This window comes from Oncorhynchus mykiss, chromosome 29 (genome assembly GCF_057628025.1).
Source record: "Oncorhynchus mykiss isolate SJ-2025 chromosome 29, ASM5762802v1, whole genome shotgun sequence".
Lineage (NCBI taxonomy): Eukaryota > Metazoa > Chordata > Actinopteri > Salmoniformes > Salmonidae > Oncorhynchus > Oncorhynchus mykiss.
Window position 1 is genome coordinate 9,648,660 of NC_143050.1, and position 21,268 is coordinate 9,669,927.

General features: G+C 41.5%; 2 protein-coding genes across 2 annotated transcripts; both read right to left on the reverse strand.

Annotated features, from left to right (window-relative positions):
• Positions 1 to 288: 288 nt before the first annotated feature.
• Positions 289 to 4,888, reverse strand: LOC110510114 (olfactory receptor 1E16-like). The gene is made up of 6 exons (XM_090226256.1): positions 4,683 to 4,888; positions 3,949 to 4,001; positions 2,906 to 3,127; positions 2,618 to 2,734; positions 2,292 to 2,489; positions 289 to 578 (listed from the first exon to the last, which is right to left on the reverse strand). The coding sequence occupies exons 1-6, from the start codon at positions 4,827 to 4,829 to the stop codon at positions 320 to 322; spliced, it is 996 nt and encodes a 331-aa protein (XP_090082382.1). The 5' UTR covers positions 4,830 to 4,888; the 3' UTR covers positions 289 to 319.
• A 6,530-nt stretch (positions 4,889 to 11,418) lies between these two features.
• LOC110509431 (olfactory receptor 10G7-like) lies at positions 11,419 to 13,012 on the reverse strand. Its single transcript, XM_090226234.1, has 2 exons — positions 13,004 to 13,012; positions 11,419 to 12,360 (listed from the first exon to the last, which is right to left on the reverse strand). The coding sequence occupies exons 1-2, from the start codon at positions 13,010 to 13,012 to the stop codon at positions 11,419 to 11,421; spliced, it is 951 nt and encodes a 316-aa protein (XP_090082360.1).
• Positions 13,013 to 21,268: the final 8,256 nt, after the last annotated feature.

Here is a 21,268-nt window from a genome sequence, read left to right on the forward strand (position 1 = left end):
TTATAGGACATCTATGGTGAGGTTATCATGCAGGGGTTGGCTGACATACAGGTATCTATCTATATGGTAACTTCTGCTTGCTAAGCACTTTGTGAAACTGAGCTGTAGAAGGGGCTTTATAAATAGATTTGATTTGTATTAGGGTTTTATCCAGACTTTTTATTATGACATTTTCTGTATAGCTTTAAAAGCATATCGCCAAAATAATATCAATATTTCATTTAAGAAAAACATAATTCACTATGGCAGATACAGTATATCTTACACAGCATTTCAATCATAAACAATTCCAATAGAGATATAAATAAATAGTAACACTTCATGTTGATTGGATCGGCACCACAGCTCTCTGTGCTCTTCTTTTACTAAGCAGCTTCTTGGCCGATTCCTTAAACTCCTCTGTCTTCAGAACATATATGATGGGGTTGAGCATGGGCGGGAGCACCGAGGTCAGGGAGAGGTTGATGATCCGGGCGTTGGTTGGTATGATTGAGTGAAGGAAGTATGTAAAATTAATAGGCAGGTAGAATATCGCTACGAGTATCAGGTGTGAGGTACACGTCTTCAAGGCTCTGACTCTGAGAGAGAGAGAGAAAAAGAGAAGGAGAGAGAGAATGAGAGAGAGAGAAAATTAGAGGAGAGAGAGGGAGAGAGAGGAAGAGAGAAGTAGAGAGAGGGAAAGCGAGAGAAGGAGAGTGAAGGAGAGAAAGAGGGAGAGAGAGAGGGGGAGAGAGAGAGTGAGAGAGAGAGAGAGGGGGAGAGACAGAGAGAAACAGACAGAGACATAGAGAGAGAGAGAGAGAGAGAGAGAGAGAGAGAGAGAGAGATAGAGAGAGAGAGTGAGAGAGAGAGGGGGAGAGACAGAGAGAAACAGACAGAGACATAGAGAGAGAGAGAGAGAGAGAGAGAGAGAGAGAGAGAGAGAGAGAGAGAGAGAGATAGAGAGAGAGAGAGAGAGAGAGAGAGAGAGAGAGAGAGAGAGAGAGAGAGAGAGAGAGAAAATGACAAAAGTGTCAGTACAGTAAGTCATCATCTATCCAGTTCAATGACATTCTCAGTATTTACAGTATTTATCACTAGAACAACATACATTATATATACAAAGGTATGTGGACACCCCTTCAAATTAGTGGATGCGGCTATTTCAGCCACAGCCAGGATTATAAAACTGTATAAAATGTTATAGGATGCTACCTTTCCAACCAGCCAGTCAGCTGCCCCGGTCAAGTAAGTGTTATTATTGGAGATTGCCAATGTCTAGGAGCAAGAACGGCTCAGCCACAAAGTGGTAGGCAAAACAAGCTCACAGAACGGGACCGCCGAGTAATGAAGCACATAAAAATCATCTGTCCTCACTACTGAGTTTCAAACTGCCTCTGGAAGTAATTAACTGTTCTTCGGGAGGTTCATGAAATGGGTTTCCATGGCTAATCAACCGCAAACAAGCCTATGCTCACTGTGATCAAGACCAAGTGTCTCCTGGAGTGCTGTAAAACTCGCAGATATTGGACTCTAGAGGAGTGAAAACACGTTCTCTGGAGTGATGAATCACGCTTCATCATCTGGCAGTCCGATGGACGATTCTGGGTGTGGCAGACTGCAGGAGAACACTACCTGCCCCAATGCATAGTTCCAACTGTAAAGTTTAGTGGAGGACGAATAACGGTCTGGGGCTGTTGTTCATGGTTCGGGCTAGGCCTCTTAGTTGCAGTGAAGGGATATCTTAACGCTACAGCATACAATGACATTCTGGATTCTGTGCTTCCAAATTTCCTATTTCAGCATGACAATACCCCAGTGCACAAAGCGAGGTCCATACAGAAGTGGTTTGTCGAAATCAGTGTGGAAGAACTTGACTAGCTTGCACAGAGCCCTAACCTCAACCCCATCGAACACCTTTGGGATGAATTGGAACGCCGACTGCAAGCCAGACCAAATCGCCCAACATCAGCGTCCGACATCACTGAAGCTCTTGTGGCTGAATGGAAGCAAGTCCCTGCAGCAATGTTCCAACATCTAGTGGAAAGCCTTCCCAGAAGAGTGGAGGATGTTAAAGCAGCAATGTTTCAACATCTAGTGGAAAGCCTTCCCAGAATAGTAGAGGCTGTTATAACAGCAATGTTCCAACATCTAGTGGAAAGCTGATGAGTCTGATGAGCAGGTGTCCACATACTTTTGGTCCTGTAGTGTATATCTGAGACAGCACAACAATCAGTATCAGAGCTATATGTTTAGGTATATAAACTAAATCTCTGGCTAAATCTCTGACTCTGATCAGTATGACTTCTCACCTGTCCTGGGGCAGTGTGATGGTGAACAGGGCGTGTGTGATACAGATGTATGATGATATGATGAAGACCATGGGGAACAATAGGATTATACTGGGGTTGAGATAAGATATTACTATGTTAGGGACCACATCAGAACAGGGGGCCGCCAGACGGAACAGAGGACCGTGGTCACAGAAGTAGCTGTTGATCACCAGAGACCTACAATACAATACATCTTCATTGTCCACATGTTACTGTGATCAACTGATCATTTATTTTTACAGCACCCGGCCCGGGATTCAAACCGGGAACCTTTCGGCAACAGGTTCACCTCCTCAGCCACCTACCGGCAGAAGGAGAGTCGGGTGATGAGGCACACAGCCAGCAACACCAGGAACACAGCAATCGCCCAGGCAGCACCCGTCAGCTGGAACATGGACCTGTGAGTCACTATCATATGGTACCTATTTGGACAGTGGAAAGAAGCTGTTATCAGGGATTTTAGATGCAGTGTATTCATATATCAGGTTGAATTGTCAGTGAAAGCAGAAACATTATTATCACACAAGGGGCAATTATGAAGGCCTTTTGAATTGTAGTTTTTGAATTATTAGATTTGATGTATTATCTGAGACCTGAGTGGGCAGCAGATGGCCACCAGTCTGTCGTAAGAGAGGATGGTGAGGTTGAAGGACTGCATGTTGAGGAAGAGGAAGATGAAGAAGAGGCTAGTGAGGCACTGGTTGTAGGAGATGAGCTGTCTGCTGAACAGGAACGTATCCAGTAGCTTGGGGACCATGGCAGTGCTCCCACACACGTCTGTGAAGGCCAGGTTGAACACAGCAATGTACTTGGGGCTGTAAGGGTAAAATCCTGACTTGATTATCTCCATAGGAAAATGTTTGTATGTACACTAGACACAGGACATAGACAATTTCAGAGAAGGTAAATACAATCAATCAGTGAAGAAGTAAACAAAAAGTGCAGATCCTAAACAACTTTACACTGTCATCTGTAATGTGTAAGTTATCAACTATAGACCATCCAGCTGACCTAATGGTGGTTTTCATTCAGAATCAACTATAGACCATCCAGCTGAACCTAATGGTGCCTTTCATTCAGAATCAACTATAGACCATCCAGCTGGACCTAATGGTGGTTTTCATTCATAATCAACTATAGACCATCCAGCTGGACCTAATGGTGGTTTTCATTCAGAATCAACTATAGACCATCCAGCTGGACCTAATGGTGGTTTTCATTCAGAATCAACTATAGACCATCTTTCTGACCCAATGGTGGTTTTCATTCAGAATCAACTATAGACCATCCAGCTGGACCCAATGGTGGTTTTCATTCAGAATCAACTATAGACCATCCAGCTGAACCTAATGGTGGTTTTCATTCAGAATCACTATAGACCATCCAGCTGACTTAATGGAGGTTTTCATTCAGCCTTATTGAGAGCCAGGCCGGTAACCAGGGATACAGTTGAAATCCCGAGCTGATGGGGGGAATCTAAAAGGAGTGAACTAGCAGCCAGAGCCCCTGTGCTGCTTCAGCTTGTGTTGTGTGTGTTGTGGTTCATCTGGTTGGGTTCTGGAACTGCAAAAATACAGTCCAATAAAGGTAGAATTATGCTGTATTATTACCACTGAGATAAAAGAGGACTGATTACCTGTGGAGACTGTTGTCCATGTAGATAACCATCATGACGAAGGTGTTTCCCACCTAGACCCAATACACACACACACACACACACACACACACACACACACACACACACACACACACACACACACACACACACACACACACACACACACACACACACACACATCCATACAGACATACATACATACAGGAGGAACCATGACTCATAATGTATATACAGGTAAATTCATTTGGCCGTTGACTATATGTGGTGCTCTAGGACCCCAGCTGAAATGAAACTGCACCATATCAGGTTTTCTTAAGTTCAAAAAAAGATGTGCTTTCGATAGGTAAGTGAAACCTTTTCTAGTTAATCAAGTGGATAAAATCAAATCATTGTGGACGTCAGCTAGTTATTAGCGCCCTGGACCAGAGCTAGTTTGTAACAACCTGGACCTAAGCTAGTTTGTAACAGCATGGACCAAAGCTAGTTTGTAACAGCCTGGACCAGAGCTAGTTTGTAACAGCCTGGACCAGAGCTAGTTTGTAACAGCCTGGACTACAGCTAGTTTGTAACAGACTGGACCAGAGCTAGTTAGTAACAGCCTGGACCAGAGCTAGCTTGTAACAGCCTGGACTACAGCTAGTTTGTAACAGACTGGACCAGAGCTAGTTAGTAACAGCCTGGATCACACATAGTTTGTAACAGCGTAGACCAGAGATAGTTTGTAACAGCATAGACCTGAGCTATGGACTAACCAGAGAGATGATGTATACGAAGCAGAGGAAGACGTAATAGTACTCCATGTGGGGGATGCCGATGAAACCACTGATGAAGAAGTAAGGGGGTCGGATAATGGTGTCAATGTTATCTGTCTGGTTAGGGTCAGAGGTCAGGTAACTCATCCTGACTGGTGGTGTTATCAGTGATTCCTCCTGGCTCGTAATAATCTGTGGAAATATAAAATAAATACTTTACTGTTTTTTAATTCACCTGTTGAGACATTGCAATGAGTGAAACATCATCAATACAAGGGCAAATGGGCCTCCCGGGTGGCGCAGTGGTTAAGGGCGCTGTACTGCAGCGCCAGCTGTGCCTCCAGAGACTCTGGGTTTGCGCCCAGGCTCTGTCGTAACCGGCATTGACCGGGAGGTCCGTGGGGCGACGCACAATTGGCCTAGCATCCTCCGGGTTAGGGAGGGTTTGGCCGGTAGGGATATCCTTGTCTCATCGCGCACCAGCGACTCCTGTGGCAGGCCGTGCGCAGTGCGCGCTAACCAAGGTTGCCAGGTGCACAGTGTTTCCTCTGACACATTGGTGTGGCTGGCTTCCGGGTTGGATGCGCGCTGTGTTAAGAAGCAGTGCGGCTGGTTGGGTTGTGTATCGGAGGACGCATGACTTTCAACCTTCGTCTCTCCCGAGCCCGTACGGGAGTTGTAGCGATGAGACAAGATAGTAGCTACTAAACAGTAGGATACCACGAAATTGGGGAGAAAAAAGGGGTAAAACATAAAAAAAATAAAAAATAAAAAAAAACCTGTGTTGTAATCTGAACATCTAAACTAGCCTAGAAAAAAGGGGTAAAATTCGAAAATAAATAAATATCCAAGTTCAATTGTCTATTGTTTACGTTATCATATTTAAAAAAGAAGAATACAATTAATTTATCTGACAACAAAGTACAAAATAGAATCCATTTGACTTTTACCTCAGATACAGTTAAACAATTCTAATGAATAATCCAAGGAATAGCACTGGAAAGGTGATATTGGTTTCACGTTCCCTCCATTAGAATAACTCTTACCTGTTGAACCCTCATACTGTATAGTCTAACATGGTACAACTACATACTGCAGAAACTAAGTCTTACCTGGTCGTACCACAGACTTGATCCAAATGTCTCTCTTCAGTAGTCTGGTGATGTGTGTTGGACTGAAGACCAATTTGCGGTGCTGGCTCTGTTATACCTGCAGCCCCATGGTGAATCTGTAGTAGGATGTCCCCTGTGGACCACCGTACTTGTGTATGACACACCTTGATTGAGTGAAGAAGACATGTCGGAGATGAAAACCCTTGCTGTTGTTGTTGTTGTTGTTGTTGTTGTCATAGGACACATCTCAATGCCCTTCTGGAACTACCAACCACACAGGCTGAGAAGAGAGAGGAGGGAGCTGGTAGAAAGAGAGAGGAAAGAGAGAGGAAGGAGGAGAGAGAAAGAGAGTAGAAAGCATAGAGAGTGAGAGTAGAAAGTAGAGAGAAAGAGAGGAGAGTTGACTATTCAGATCCCATCAAAGTTATATTTGTTATGTTTTGGTTACTGTGGTAATTTTAATAATTTAGAAGGCACTCTCATCCAGTTGAGCTAATGACAGTAGTGTAAAGTACTGAAGTAAAACTACTTTAAGGTGCTAATTAAGTAGTTTTTTGGGGTCAATCTGTACTTTCCTTTACTATTTATATTTTTGACAAGTTTTACTTTTACTTCACTACATTCCTTAAGAAAATATTGTACTTTTTACTCCAGGATTATTACTAGACCTCTATCTATCTGTAGTTTCATAGAGGATGATTACTAGACCTCTATCTATCTGTAGGTTCATATAGGATGAATACTAGACCTCTATCTATCTGTAGTTTCATATAGGATGATTACTAGACCTCTATCTATCTGTAGTTTCATTTAGGATGATTTCTAAACATCTATCTATCTGTAGTATTATAGAGGATGATTACCAGACCTCTATCTATCTGTAGTATTATAGAGGATGATTACCAGACCTCTATCTATCTGTAGTTTCATATAGGATGATTTCTAAACATCTATCTATCTGTAGTATTATAGAGGATGATTACCAGACCTCTATCTATCTGTAGTATCATAGAGGATGATTACCAGACCTCTATCTATCTGTAGTATCATAGAGGATGATTACCAGACCTCTATCTATCTGTAGTATCATAGAGGATGATTACCAGACCTCTATCTATCTGTAATATTATAGAGGATGATTACCAGACCTCTATCTATCTGTAGTATTATAGAGGATGATTACCAGACCTCTATCTATCTGTAGTATCATAGAGGATGATTACCAGACCTCTATCTGTCAACACATGAGTATCCTTATGAGTACACTGTCAATGAGGACCGGCTTGTCCACATAGCTTAGAAACGCTCTCTACAGATGAGAGAGAGAGATAGATAGAAGGAGAGAGAAAGCAACTCATGTGTAAGCAACAGGTCAAACCCAGCTAACAACAAATGTTCCCACATCTTTAGAGAATGTTCCCTTAGGAGTCTCATTACGTCATTAACTAACATTTTCATAGGAATGTTCCCGTGATGTGCAAGGAATTTTTTCAAGAATCCAATCCCTTAATGTCAAATAGAATTTACCCAGAACATGATATGAATATTCTGGAAAAGTCTCATGAGAATGTTTCAAATACTTTGTAAAAAATATAAAAATAACATTACACATCATATCTCCTTACTGAGCCAATTAAGGCCCTGATTGTTGATCTACTGATCCATTCACTTCTCTTCGTCTGTTGACAAAGTTAGGGATAGCCACACAGTGCTTTTAAAATAGTGTTTTCAACTTACATATTTGACACACATGATTACATTGTGCGTGTTCAATTAATCAGTCGTTGTTATTCAACCAATCCTCACGTGCGATTATGAACTCACAATCTCTTGGTTTACGTTACTCCGATCTTCCTGCTACGCCACCACATCCATTTAAGTTATCAATTATTCAGACTATTCTCTCATTATTGATTTTATTGACTTATTTCAGAATGAAGAAGAAACCCCCACACTGCTCTTGATAGTATCACTGCTCTTGATAGTATCACTGCTCTTGATAGTATCACTGCTCTTGATAGTATCACTGCTCTTGATAGTATCACTGCTCTTGATAGTATCACTGCTCTTGATAGTATCACTGCTCTTGATAGTATCACTGCTCTTGATAGTATCACTGCTCTTGATAGTATCACTGCTCTTGATAGTATCACTGCTCTTGATAGTATCACTGCTCTTTATTCAGCTTTACGTATTGGCAAGTCCTTCGTCAGAAAGTGCATTTTCATTTGGCGTTCTTCTTTTTTCTCATCTTATTCAACTGTTACCATGTACCTGCAACAAAGATCGCTCAGATGTGTCTTTTAAAATACTATTTCAGCAAATGTTGGTGGGGCACCTGAACCTGTTTTAATGATACTACCGAATCTCTATGATCAATAAAATATTTTCTTGATTATACCTTGAAACAGAACTGGGATTTACTTCAATGTGCGTTCACCCTATTACTTCCACCTATCAAGTTGTTTCAGAGTGCCTAGTGAGGAGGGGTTAGGGATTATTCTGGACAGGACCTAAATATACTGGCCTAATAACCAAATGCGCTAGAGATATGCCTTATTGGGACAATGGTTAGAGCGATCATTGGTGCTGGTGGGTTCGAGACCCAGGCCAGCAATATATATCATTCATTATTTGGCAGCAGTTACAACACACTTTTCACTTTTTAATTAAATGCAGTTTCTCATTTTACATTTGAAAACTTTACAGTCCAATATCAAACAACCACGAAGAGGTAGGCTCTCTCTCCCTCAGTTATCTATGTACATCAACAACTAGCTAATGTTAGCCAGAGTGAGGTGAGCTCAACTCTATCGAGCAAACAGTAGATAAACAATGCCGTCAACATACCACTGATGAATGATGAACGATGGGGAATAGTATCCTGCTCGCCCTCTGCAGCTTGCCTGCCAATGTATGCATGTCCCAACCCACATTTTGACAACTGAATGTGAACTTGCCTGCCTGCTAATTTGATCAATGCCAAATCCATTTGATTGATATTTAGAGATATGCTAACTGTTGACAACATAGCTAGCATAGCTAGCTAGCAAAGTGATTCACATTTCTTGCTAGTTAACCAAATGACACCTGCATCTGTAGCTGTAGCCACCAAAAAATGATATGGGGGGGGGGGAAAGTAATTCACCCACTTGTCCAAGGACATGACATCCTCCCTAGCTAACATTAGGCCTTGTGTGTTTAGCTTGCTAAATAAATAGCTACATAAATAGATAAGCTAGCCTATTAGCCACATTAGTCATGGAATTTTGAGTCAAATTTAACCTAATTTTAAAACTTCATATAAAGTTGGCTTTGAAGTATAAACTGGGAATTTTATATTTTTACTGATATTATGATTGTCTGTTGGATTCCAATCACCAAAGTAGTTCAGATGCTATCTATTCAACTTTAAATATTTTAAATAAGTAAGTTCCCATGAAATGTGTCTGGAACATTGATATCTTATATTATGAGGACATGGCAACCATGTCCTGTATATGTTCAGTAAACATGGTAACCATGTTCACACACACAACAGTCAGGTATTATCAGTACTGTAATGGCTTACAGATTGTAGTGACACTGATGATGTTATGACATTGACAATGGCTTGTTTTTATTGTTACTAAGCTTCAATAAAATAAATATAGCTATTTCATTAACAGCAATGCACAGTGACATAGTGGTCTTCTCTCATATAAACATTACCCATATTTTATATTTCTTTGTTTCTGTAACTTTAAATGTATTTTGTAAAATAATCCTTTAAATGAGACCAAACTCTTTGGTCCTGTGTGGCTCAGACAGACCTCCCAGGATGCATCCCAAATGGTACCCTATTCCCTATATTATTAAATTTTTATACATTTTTATTTCACCTTTATTTTATTTAACCGGGTAGGCTAGTTGAGAACAAGTTCTCATTTGCAACTGCTACCAGTTCAAGATAAAGCATAGCAGTTCAACACATACAACAACACAGAATTACACATGGAATAAACAAACATACAGTCAATAATACAGTAGAAAAAAGGAAAACAAAAAGTCTATAAACAGTGAGTGTAAATTAATTAAGATAAGGGAATAGGTCATGATGGCAAAGTATTTACAATTTCGCAATTCAACACTGGAATGGTAGATGTGCAGAAGATGAATGTACGATATAGTGCACTACTTTTGGTTCCTGGTCACCTGGCACTATAAAGGGAATAGGGTGCCATTTGGGACAAATTGTCTTCCAGCTTCTCCACTGCATCGCTGTAGGCCTCAATAACCAGGTCCTGATTGAATGAATGCAACCAATCATTATTAATGGTTCTTATGGGTGATGATGATGACACAATGGGAATAGACATTAACTACTACACTGGTGGGGATTGTGACCTAGTAAAGCTGTGTAGCATATTATAGCTATAATTTCTTGACTTCATTATTATATCACTTTATGCAGAGGGCCTGTGGATTCATTGATAAAGAGTCAGGTTACAATCAAGCTCCTTTCTATAGATGAATCCTTCCCAACTAGCAGCAGCACCAACTTTAGTTACACAACAACATGTTATCTCCATCACTTCACTTCTCTGTCATTCACACATCTCTCATGTGAAACTCTTCTCACTCACAGATGAGTATGGGAGGGTACTTTCAGAATAAAACCCCAAAATAAATTCTAGATGGCGATGCCATAATAAAAGTCTTGATATACCTTACATACATTCGTTCTGATGACTAAATTATCGCTGAATACCATGGCTCCACTAGTACTATTGACAATCTCTTCATGGTGTGCTTGGGGCTATGGTCCTGGCCTAGTAGGCATAAGAAAGAACAAGTTCCAGATCAATCTTTGCCGTGAAATAAGGAAAAGTCAAATGTACTCCGAGAGGGCTTCATCCTTGTCCAATTTCATCCTCGTCCAATCTTTATCAGTGTTTAGACAATTGGGTGTTTGTTCAATTGTGTGTGTGTGGTTGTGGTGTGCATCGTTGTTGCGGTGTGTGTCGGCCATAGGGCCCAACACAATTGGCCCAGCGTTGTCCGGGATTGGCTGGGGTAGGCCGACATTGTAAATAATAATTTGTTCTTAACAGACTTACCTAGTTAAGTAAAGGTTAAATTAGAAAAATATATATAAAGGGGTACTAATATATATATATATATATATATATATATATATATATATATATATATATACACATATATCTAAGGGTTATATAATCAATTCAAGTTTATTTGTCTTTTGAACCGGACACATGTTGTGTACACAGTACAATCAAATTCTAACTTGCATGTATAACTCTCGACATTGCAACAACCATAAAATAATTATGTGGAATATACAATGTAATAAAAACATTTAGATACAATAGATACATGACAATAGACAGGTGAAGTAATGTAAATTGCAAACAGAAGAAGCCGGAACTATTTAAATCTTGGACTGTGGTTATTCAACAGAAATCCAATCGGATCTTTCTTGAAGACAAAGCAACTCTTAAAGGCAACGTAAACGCTGCTGATGTGAGCTGAATTGGAACTTATCTTTAAAATCTTTAAACACACATCAGTTCAGTTTCTGATTGAATCCTGGGCCATGTCGCAAAAAAATACTGTTCAAGACCTCATTTCATCACTGCAGTTCTTTTTCTAGACAGTATCTGAACCAATCTCTTTCTAATCTCCTTGGTCTTCAGACAGTAGACTACTGGGTTGATCAGAGAAGGTAACAGCGTGGCCATAATCAGTAAAGCATTACGCTCCGTCAGATTCAGTCTCACTCCTATCCTCATCAACAACACAGAGACTAACTTGGGAGCGTAGTAACAGGACACCACAATGATGTGACAAATACAGGTATTAAACACCTGCACTCTGCTCTCGTTGTTAGGCAGTCTCAGTACTGTGTAGATCAGATTCACGTATGACAGCAGAATGAATATGAACTGTGCACCAATCAACCACAGACCCAGGATGATGGGAAGCATCCAATAGGGTTCAGGGTTGACACAGGCGGCTCTGACCATAGCAGGATAGTCACAGAACACATATCTAATGATGGGCTGGCAGTATGGAAGGCTGTCTACCTGAGCTGCTACTACCCCCATGACCCCTAACCCTATCAGCCAGGTAGCTGTGATCAACAGGAAGAGCCGTGGGTTAGTCAGGATGCTGTGGTACCTAAGAGGGGTGCTGATAGCGATGGTTCGGTCCAAAGCCATCAGGGACAGGGCCAGACACTCTTCGATGTCACCCAGGTGGTAGATGGACATGCTTGATATGCAGGAGTAGTAAGAGATGGTTTTGACCTCGGCCAGCAGGACAGAGATCATGGTGATGCTGGTGCTGGTGGTGAACATGATGTCCACCACGGCCAGGTTACAGATGAGGAGGTACATGGGCGTGTGCAGCCGTCTGTCCGTCAAAATGATGCAGATGTTGGTTTCGCTTCCCAGAATCACAAGGAAATAGGTGATGAAGATGAGGAAGCCCAGGAGCTTCTGGTGAGAGAGGTGGTCGAAGCCAGTGATGGTAAACTCCGCCACATTCTTCCCAGTGAAATTCACCTATATAGTTTGACATAAGAACATTTTAACAAAACCATCACAATTTATAGATCCAAAAGTCATCAGCCAATAAGACCACAGACTGCAACACGGCTGGCTTTCATCTCTCCTCTCTAATCAGGGAATGACTGTCGAATACCCATCAGTGAATTACCACTAAGAAAAAAGGCCAGCAGTACTGTGGATCTAGACTCCTAGATCTGAATACCCCTCAGGATATAACATCTCCTTTAGTGAGTGGTATCGTATCTCTGGGGAGTAAACACCTACAGACAACATGTTTAATCATTAGATGCTATGCTATGCTACGCTATGGAGCTATGTTTTCTCTGGGGTGTAAACACATACAGACAACAGATGTAATCATTAGACGCTATACTATGCTATGATACGCTTTCTCTGGGGCTCAACACCTACAGTCCCCAGGTCCAGAGGTCTAGTCATTAGACTAATGGTTTCCCTCTCTTATTAAGGTTAATAAACATCATCAGGATTACCACTTCCTCATTGAATTGATAGTCCCACTGTTCCATCCAACTGGCTCCATGTGGACAAAGATACAGTAGATGATTTGCAATGTATACGCTATCTCTATATATACCCAGGCAATTCACACAAGGAGGTACAACTTCGATGGCCTCACCTGCTTCATACTGCAAGACTAAACGAAAACTTTCAGATTGTAATGTATCTCAAGGTAGTGGTAAAAGGGAAAACATACACCTACGCCAAATACATTTAAACTGTCTTTCACAATTACTGACGTTTAATCCTAGAAAAAACATTCCCTGTCGTAGGTGAATTAGGATCATCACTTTATTTTAAGAGTGTGAAACGTCAGAATAACAGTAGAGAGAATTATTTATTCCAGCTATTTCAGCTTTATTTAATCAAATCCCCAGTGGGTCAGAAGTTTGAATATGCTCAATTAGTATTTGGTAGCATTGCCTTTAAATTGTTTAACTTGGGTAAAGAGTTTCAGGTAGCCTTCCACAAGCTTCCCGCAAAAAGTTGGGTGAAATTTGGCCCATTCCACCTGACAGAGGTGGTGTAACTGAGTCATGTTTGTAGGCCTCCCTGCTCACACACGCTTTTTCAGTTCTGCCAACATATTTTCCATTTGGAAGACCTGTTTGCGACCAAGATTTAACTTCTTGACTGAGGTCTTGAGATGTTGCTTCAATATATCCACATAATTTTCCTTCTTCATAGTGCCATCTATTTTGTGATGTGCATCAGTCCCTCCTGCAGCAAAGCACCACCACAACATGATGCTGCCACCCCGGTGCTTCACGGTTGGGATGGTGTTCTTTGGCTTGCAAGCCTCCCCCTTTTTCAAACAAACATACTGATGGTCATTATGGCCAAACAGTTGTATTTTTGTTTCATCAGACCAGAGGACATTTCTCCAAAAAGTACGATCTTTGTTCCCATGTGCAGTTGCAAACCGTAGTCTGGCTTTTTTATGGAAGTTTTGGAGCAGTGGCTTCTGATGGCTGTGTGGTCCCATGGTGTCCATACTTGCATACTATTGTTTGTACAGATGAACGTGGTAGCTTCAGGTGTTTGGAAATTGCTCCAAAAGGATGAACCAGACTTGTGGAGGTCTACAATTGTTTTTTTGGCTGATGTTCCGTTGATTTTCCCATGATGCCAAGCAAAGAGGCACTGAGTTTGAAGATAGGCATTGAAATACATCCACAGGTACACCACCAATTGACTCAAATGATGTCAATTAGCCTATCAGAAGCTTCTAAAGCCATGACATCCTTTTCTGGAATATTCCAAGCTGTTTAAAGGCACAGTCAGATTAGTGTATGTCAACTTCTGACCAGCTGAAATTGTGAAACAGTGAATTATAAGTGAAATCATCTGTCTGTAAAGAATTGTTGAAAAAAATGAATTGTGTCATGCACGAAGTAGATGTCCTAACCGACTTTCCAAAAGTATAGTTTGTTATTAACAAGAAATGTGTGGAGTGGTTGAAAATTAGTTTTAATGACGCCAACCTAACTGTATGTAAACTTCCGACTTCAACTGTACATTTGGGCTTAACATTGTGGCCTAAAGACAGGCCCCAACTTCATCTGAAGCATAATGTAGCTAACAACAGTTCCATCATCACCCGAATGGCTACCTGTAAACAGGTGAGATGATGACTCAGGATCTCAGGTCTACCAACACTCTAATTAGGTCTCTGATGACCACCTGTTTGTTGATCCTGAGTCTGAGGAGAGTGACAGGGACACTAGACCTGGTGGGAATACTGCTCTGCCATCATACAACTTGTTAATGTACACTCATCACGAGAGAGAGAGAGAGACTCGATTAAGCAACAGGCCAAAGCAATGGCAAGCTAATTAAATATTACTGCTAAATGTAAATTTGCTGAATCTTGCCAAAAGACTGTTAATCCATCTCTCTACATTGTCCCTAAAACACACAACAGTTAGTGGGTTGGTAATATGTTCAACACTGTAACATCAACCTTCTCATAGGATCTCATGTCACTCTGTACAGAGTTAACAAATATGCAGTCATCAGAGAGCCAATTATAATGTTGATACACCTGAGAAGAGTGTTTACTGGTCGACAACTTAGGCTGGGGAGAGTTAGGACCTTTTAGGGTCAAAGGGCTACAGAACAAGCTCAATGCAGGTCAGCACTTTTGTTACTACCTTGCATGCTGTCAATTGCAAAGCACTTGAAAATAAACTACTGAAAATGTAGAACTAGACAAGGTTGTCCCTTTTCCCCCCTTTTGTTCACTATTGTGAAAAGCCACTGGTCATCTCAGTCCAGGCCAATGACAACATAAGGGAAGTGAAACAGAAGGACATCCAGGTAATTGACAACATATCAGGAGCTGTTTCAGAGGGCTCAGGCAGTGGTCAGACAACATTCCCATTTCAGAGTAATGAGTGAGTGATGCCATCCAGTCAGTGCCATGCTGGCACATGTCCATTGGTGGATTTAGGCACAGGCGACATGGTCATCCTGCCGGGGGGCAGCATGTGATGCCTGCTAAAATAAATTAAATAATGAGATATTTATATATATACAAATATTATCCCCAATGGTGACATATGCGCGATCGGTTTTACATCGCTCATTTGCACGTCACGTCAATGATATCATGTCACCGTGTGGGACTGTGGGTCATTTAAACTTGTCGGAGTGGGCGTCCTGATTCTAGTTTGTGAGCTAAGCCGGCTACTGCCTGGGAAGGTCCCTCACTCAGAAGTATGAGATATGGAGTGGGCCGGGTTAGGTTGACCTCAGGTCACTGGAAGCCCGAGGTAGAGAGAGCAGGTTGAATCTATCAAATAGAGAACCTCAAACTTTCTTCAGTACTTATGCAATTAGTTGTGTAATTTAGTTTGTGTGTTTCTTGTTTGAAGTGCAATAGTGTAATAATCTTCTTTATAAGTGTGTTATCTATTTGTATATTTGTGTGGTATAGGATTTGTGCAATGTAGTTTTATTTGTGTGTTTTTTGTTAGCAATAGGGTAATAGTGTATTAATTCGATACTCTTTAACATTTGTATTCATATACTACAATTTGTTTATATTTGTCTTTGTTCTTTTTGATATTTATGAGTCTTATTTTTGTATATATAATTATATTTATATAGTTTTTAATGTTTTGATTATTTATTTGTGTTGTTCCAAATGTCAACAGATGGAGGACTGAAGAAATGCTTTGGAGTCCTCTGCTGTCTGAACTGGGAGGGACGTTTCCCTCAGTATTAAATTGATTCAAGACACATCAGTTACTTTTAATCGTCTTTGTTATTATTGAATCCAATGGTATTATCGTTAGAGGCAGGAGTCTGTGTATTCTTCAAACATGCCAGGGAACTCCTGTCTTATACGGGGCACCATACAGGGAGGTATAATATTTGTACATTGTTATATTAGCAGAACACTGCTTCTACAGTATTATGTGAAGGATGGTTTATTCTACATGAAACTGTTACACCTGAAAGTTATCGAATCAAATGTATTTGTATTTTTCACATGCGCTGAATACAACAGGTAGACCTTACAGTGAAATGCTTACTTACAAGCCATTAACCAACACTGCAGCTTTAAGAAAATAAAAACATTAAGAAGTAAGTAACAAATACTTAAAGAGCAGCAGTAAATAACAATAGCGGGGCTATATACAGGGGTGGAACAGAATCAATGTGCGGGGGCACCGGAGTCGAGGTAGTTGAGGTAATATGTACATGTAGATATAGTTAGAGTTATTAAAATGGCTATGTAGATAATAGATAATAACAGAGAGTAGCAGCAGCGTAGAAGACAGGTAGGGGGCGGGCAATGCAAATTGTCTGGGTAGCCATTTGATTAACGTCTCTGTCCTGAAGCAAGCACCAATTAGCCTGGAGCTAGCCCATGCTAGGCTCATCTTCCCGGCTAGCTGAAGAGGTCCATCAGCCACTCCTGGGCTACAATACCTATTTTGCCAATTGGCCTGGACCGCTTTTACTGCCGGTTCGGAGCCCCACCAATCCTTCACGACTGGACTACCGATGGGTTCTTCAACTGGCTAAAACGTTGCGACGTCCCCTGAATGCCCATCTGCTAGCCTGCTAACCACGGCCCTCTAGCTGTCTAGAGCATATTGGACTGTTAGCTAAATATGTACATCGACCTGTCACAGTGCTGACTTTTGCCCAAGTACTTTGGGACTTTAGTTACTTCGGTGTAACAAGGGCCTTGCCGTGCGGCCCTACCAACCCTTCTGTTTATTCGTAATGGCCCTTCGCGTGAGTTGGGTTTGTTCCTTCGTTCACGTTGTCACTCCCTTATTTTCCGGTTAGTATGAGGCCTTGGATAGATATACTCCTATTTAAATATTCTTAAGCGTTATGGGATTCCTCCTATATTTCCTTACCCTCAAGTTATCTTTACCTATGTATATATCAATACCTAATAACAACTCCTAGTAGTTATTATGCTCGTCAGCTAGCAGTCACTCGGAAGCTAGTATTGGTATATGTTTTGACTTTCTTAAAAATACATTATTGTCCACACAATAAAATATTCTTTAGTGTAATCACTTTAACCTATAACCAGGGTCACTTTCTGTTCAGTGAGAGTGTCAAAGGCGTTTGCTCTCCAGATCGTTAATCTGGCCTAGTTGTCAAAGTTTCAAGCTTTTATTAAGTCACTCTGTTTTTTGTCTTATACACATCATTACAATTCAATGGTTATACAGTTTCTCAATACAACAATAATGCTCAATCAATCCTTAATGCTTTAAGCTATGCCAGATATTATTGCAAAACTTTAAATGCGTTAACACTTCTAACAATATTGACTAAATAGCAAAAATAGTTCAATTACCTTAAATGCTCAGCCCCTTGGTCACTTTTCCGTAATCGGTATTCTCGCAGCTATGACGCTAGATTCCGAATTCCAGTATCTCTATACACTTCCAACTCTGTGTATGGACTCAATATATTGTAACTGGTACTTGGCTATTTTTCCTTGAATTGCTAATCACCTCTGGTTTCTGGTGTCAAAAATGCGAACGCCCGCTTTGTCTATGTGATCAAGTGGTGGTTAGACCTCTGTTTTTTGGAGACTCAGTCGGGTTCACAAGATTCAACCAGCTTCTTCAGAGTATGACCCAATAAGTACTTAAGCAAAAATATCCAGCTCTCAAAATATTGTTCTAGTCCAACAAAAAGTGTATATCCTAATACTATTCACTTCCAACTCTGTGCATAGACGCAATATCTGGTAACTGGTACTTGGCTGTTTTTCCTTGAATTGCTAGTCACCTCTGGTTTCTGGTGTCAAAAATGCGAACGCCCGCTTTGTCTATGTGATCAAGAGGTGGTTAGACCTCTGTTTTTCGGAGACTCAGTCAGGTTCACAAGATTCAACCAGCTTCTTCAGAGTATGACCCAATAAGTACTTAAGCACAATTATCCGGTTCCCAAAATATTGTTTTACTCTATCAAAAAGCGTATAGTGCAATAGTAAATTTACCTATGATGATTCTCCATATGAAGTCTGTTTTATCTGTTAGTGAGGATCATACTGTCTTATGATCTCTGTTCTCTTTATATATCTTTTTAAAGGGGAAGTTCCCACTGGGGCTGTAGACCTACGTAATCTTAGGCCTGTGTGTTAAACGGAAGCTTCCTATTATTACCCTTTAAGGTCATGCACTACTGACTCTCACATTGCTGCTTCCGTGTTACTGTTGGCTGATTCCACTCAATCATACCAGCTGGTTGTTTCTACCACTGGAGGTGGCGTAGGTGGTATGTCAAGCGTCAGCTGGGAGAAGTCTATGATAGGTATCTCCTCTGCTTCTCCCTGTTGTCCAGTTTCTGCAGGTGCGGTCCGTGGTTCCCTGAGGTCCCGTGAATGCCCTGTGTTGTTGTACCCATTGCTTGATGGAGTGGGCAGATTCTTTTCATCTCTTGTCACAGGCCAATTTCTTGTGCCACTATACCTATTTTGGCAATTGGCCTGGACCCCTTTTACTATCCATCATGACTGGACTACCGACGTAATCTGCCCAAGGTTTCTTTTTACCAACAGGCCCCTCCGTCGTGATGTCTCCTGAATGCTGATCTGCCAGCTGATAGCCACGGCCCGCTAGCTGTCTAGAGCATATTGGACTGTTAGCGGAAGAGACCCATCGGCCAATTTCTTGGGCCACTATACCTATTTTGCCATTTGGACTGGACCCCCTTCACTAAACGGAACCCTACTAATCCATCACAACTGGTCTGCCAACGTAACAGCACGAGGAGGCTCCGCACGAGGAGGCTATAACAGACTTATTTCGTCGCGACGTCCCTCTAAGGCCCTTCTGCTAGCTTGCCAGCACCGGCCCGCTAGCTGTCTAAATCGCCGTGTCTCTAGCCAGCCTAACTACTCACTGGACCCTTATGATCACTCTGCTGCGCATGCCTCTCCCTAATGTCAATATGCCTTGTCCACACTCTACTCAGCAAACTGGATGCAGTTTATCACAGTGCCATCCGTTTTGTCACTAAAGCACCTTATACCACCCACCACTGCGACTTGTATGCTCTAGTCGATTGGCCCTCGCTACATATTCGTCGCCAGACCCACTGGCTCCAGGTCATCTACAAGTCCATGCTAGGTAAAGCTCCGCCTTATCTCAGTTCACTGGTTACGATGGCAACATCCATCCGTAGCACGCGCTCCAGCAGGTGTATCTCACTGATCATCCCTAAAGCCAACACCTCATTTGGCCGCCTTTCGTTCCAGTTCTCTGCTGCCTGTGACTGGAACGAATTGCAAAAATCGCTGAAGTTGGAGACTTTTATCTCCCTCACCAACTTCAAACATCTGCTATCTGAGCAGCTAACCGATCGCTGCAGCTGTACATAGTCTATTGGTAAATAGCCCACCCATTTTCACCTACCTCATCCCCATACTGTTTTTAATTATTTATTTTTCTGCTCTTTTGCACACCAATATCTCTACCTGTACATAACCATCTGATCATTTATCACTCCAGTGTTAATCTGCATAATTGTAATTATTTGCCTACCTTCTCATGCCTTTTGCACACAATGTATATATAGACTCCCCTTTTTTCTACTGTGTTATTGACTTGTTAATTGTTTACTCCATGTGTAACTCTGTGTTGTCTGTTCACACTGCTATGCCTTATCTTGGCCAGGTCGCAGTTGCAAATGAGAACTTGTTCTCAACTAGCCTACCTGGTTAAATAAAGGTGAAATAAAAAAATAAAAAAAATAATAAAAAAATTGCTGTTCTGGTTAGTGATTATTGTCTTATTTCACTATAGAGCCTCAAGCCCTGCTCAATATGCCTTAGCTAACCCTTTAGTTCCACCTCCCACACATGTGGTGACATCACCTGGATTAAATTATATTTCTAGAGTCAATATCTCTCTCATCATCACTCAATGCCTAGTCTTACCTCCACTGTATTCACATCCTACCATACCTTTGTCTGTACATTAACCCTTGGATCTATTCAATCGCGCCAATAATCCTGCTCCTTTTACTCTCTGTTCCGAACGTACTAGACGACCAGTTCTTATAGCCTTTAGCCGTACCCTTATCCTACTCCTCCTCTGTTCCCCTGGTGATGTAGAGGTTAATCCAGGCCCTGCAGTGCCTAGCTCCACTCCCATTCCCCAGGGGCTCTCATTTGTTGACTTCTGTAACTGTAAAAGCCTTTGTTTCATGCATGTTAACATTAGAAGCCTCCTCCCTAAGTTTGGTTTATTCACTTCTTTACCACACTCTGCCAACCCGGATGTCCTAGCCGTATCTGAATCCTGGCTTAGGAAGACCACCAAAAACCCTGAAATGTCCATCCCTAACTATAACATTTTCCAACAAGATAGAACTGCCAAAGTGGGCGGAGTTGCAATCTACTGCAGAGATAGCCTGCAGAGTTCTGTCTTTCTATCCAGGTCTGTACCCAAACAATTTGAGCTTCTACTTTTAAAAATCCACCTTTCCAGAAACAAGTCTCTCACTGTTGCCACTTGCTATAGACCACCCTCTTCCCCCAGCTGTGCCCTGGACACCATATGTGAATTGATTGCCCCCCATCTATCTTCAGAGCTCGTGCTGCTAGGTGACATAAACTGGGACATACTTAACACCCTGGCCATCATACAATCTAAGCTTGATGCCCTCAATCTCACACAAATTATCAATGAACCTACCAGGTACAACCCCAAATCCGTAAACACAGGCACCCTCATAGATATCATTTTAATCAACTTGCCCTCCAAATACACCTCTGCTGTCTTCAACCAAGATCTCATCGATCACTGTCTCATTGCCTGCATCCATAATGGGTCTGCAGTCAAACAACCACCCCTCATCAATGTCAAAAGCTCCCTAAATCACTTCAGCGAGCAGG

Excerpts from the sequence above, each read along its gene's own strand:
- LOC110510114 (XM_090226256.1), bottom strand. The coding sequence starts at position 4,829 with ATGAGTTACCTGACCTCTGACCCTAACCAGACAGATAACATTGACACC. Across the intron at positions 4,002-4,682 it reads TCGTATACATCATCTCTCTG|GTGGGAAACACCTTCGTCAT; the intron begins GTTAGTCCATAG and ends TATTGGGTCTAG. Across the intron at positions 2,490-2,617 it reads ACCCGACTCTCCTTCTGCCG|GTCTCTGGTGATCAACAGCT; the intron begins GTAGGTGGCTGA and ends ATTGTATTGTAG.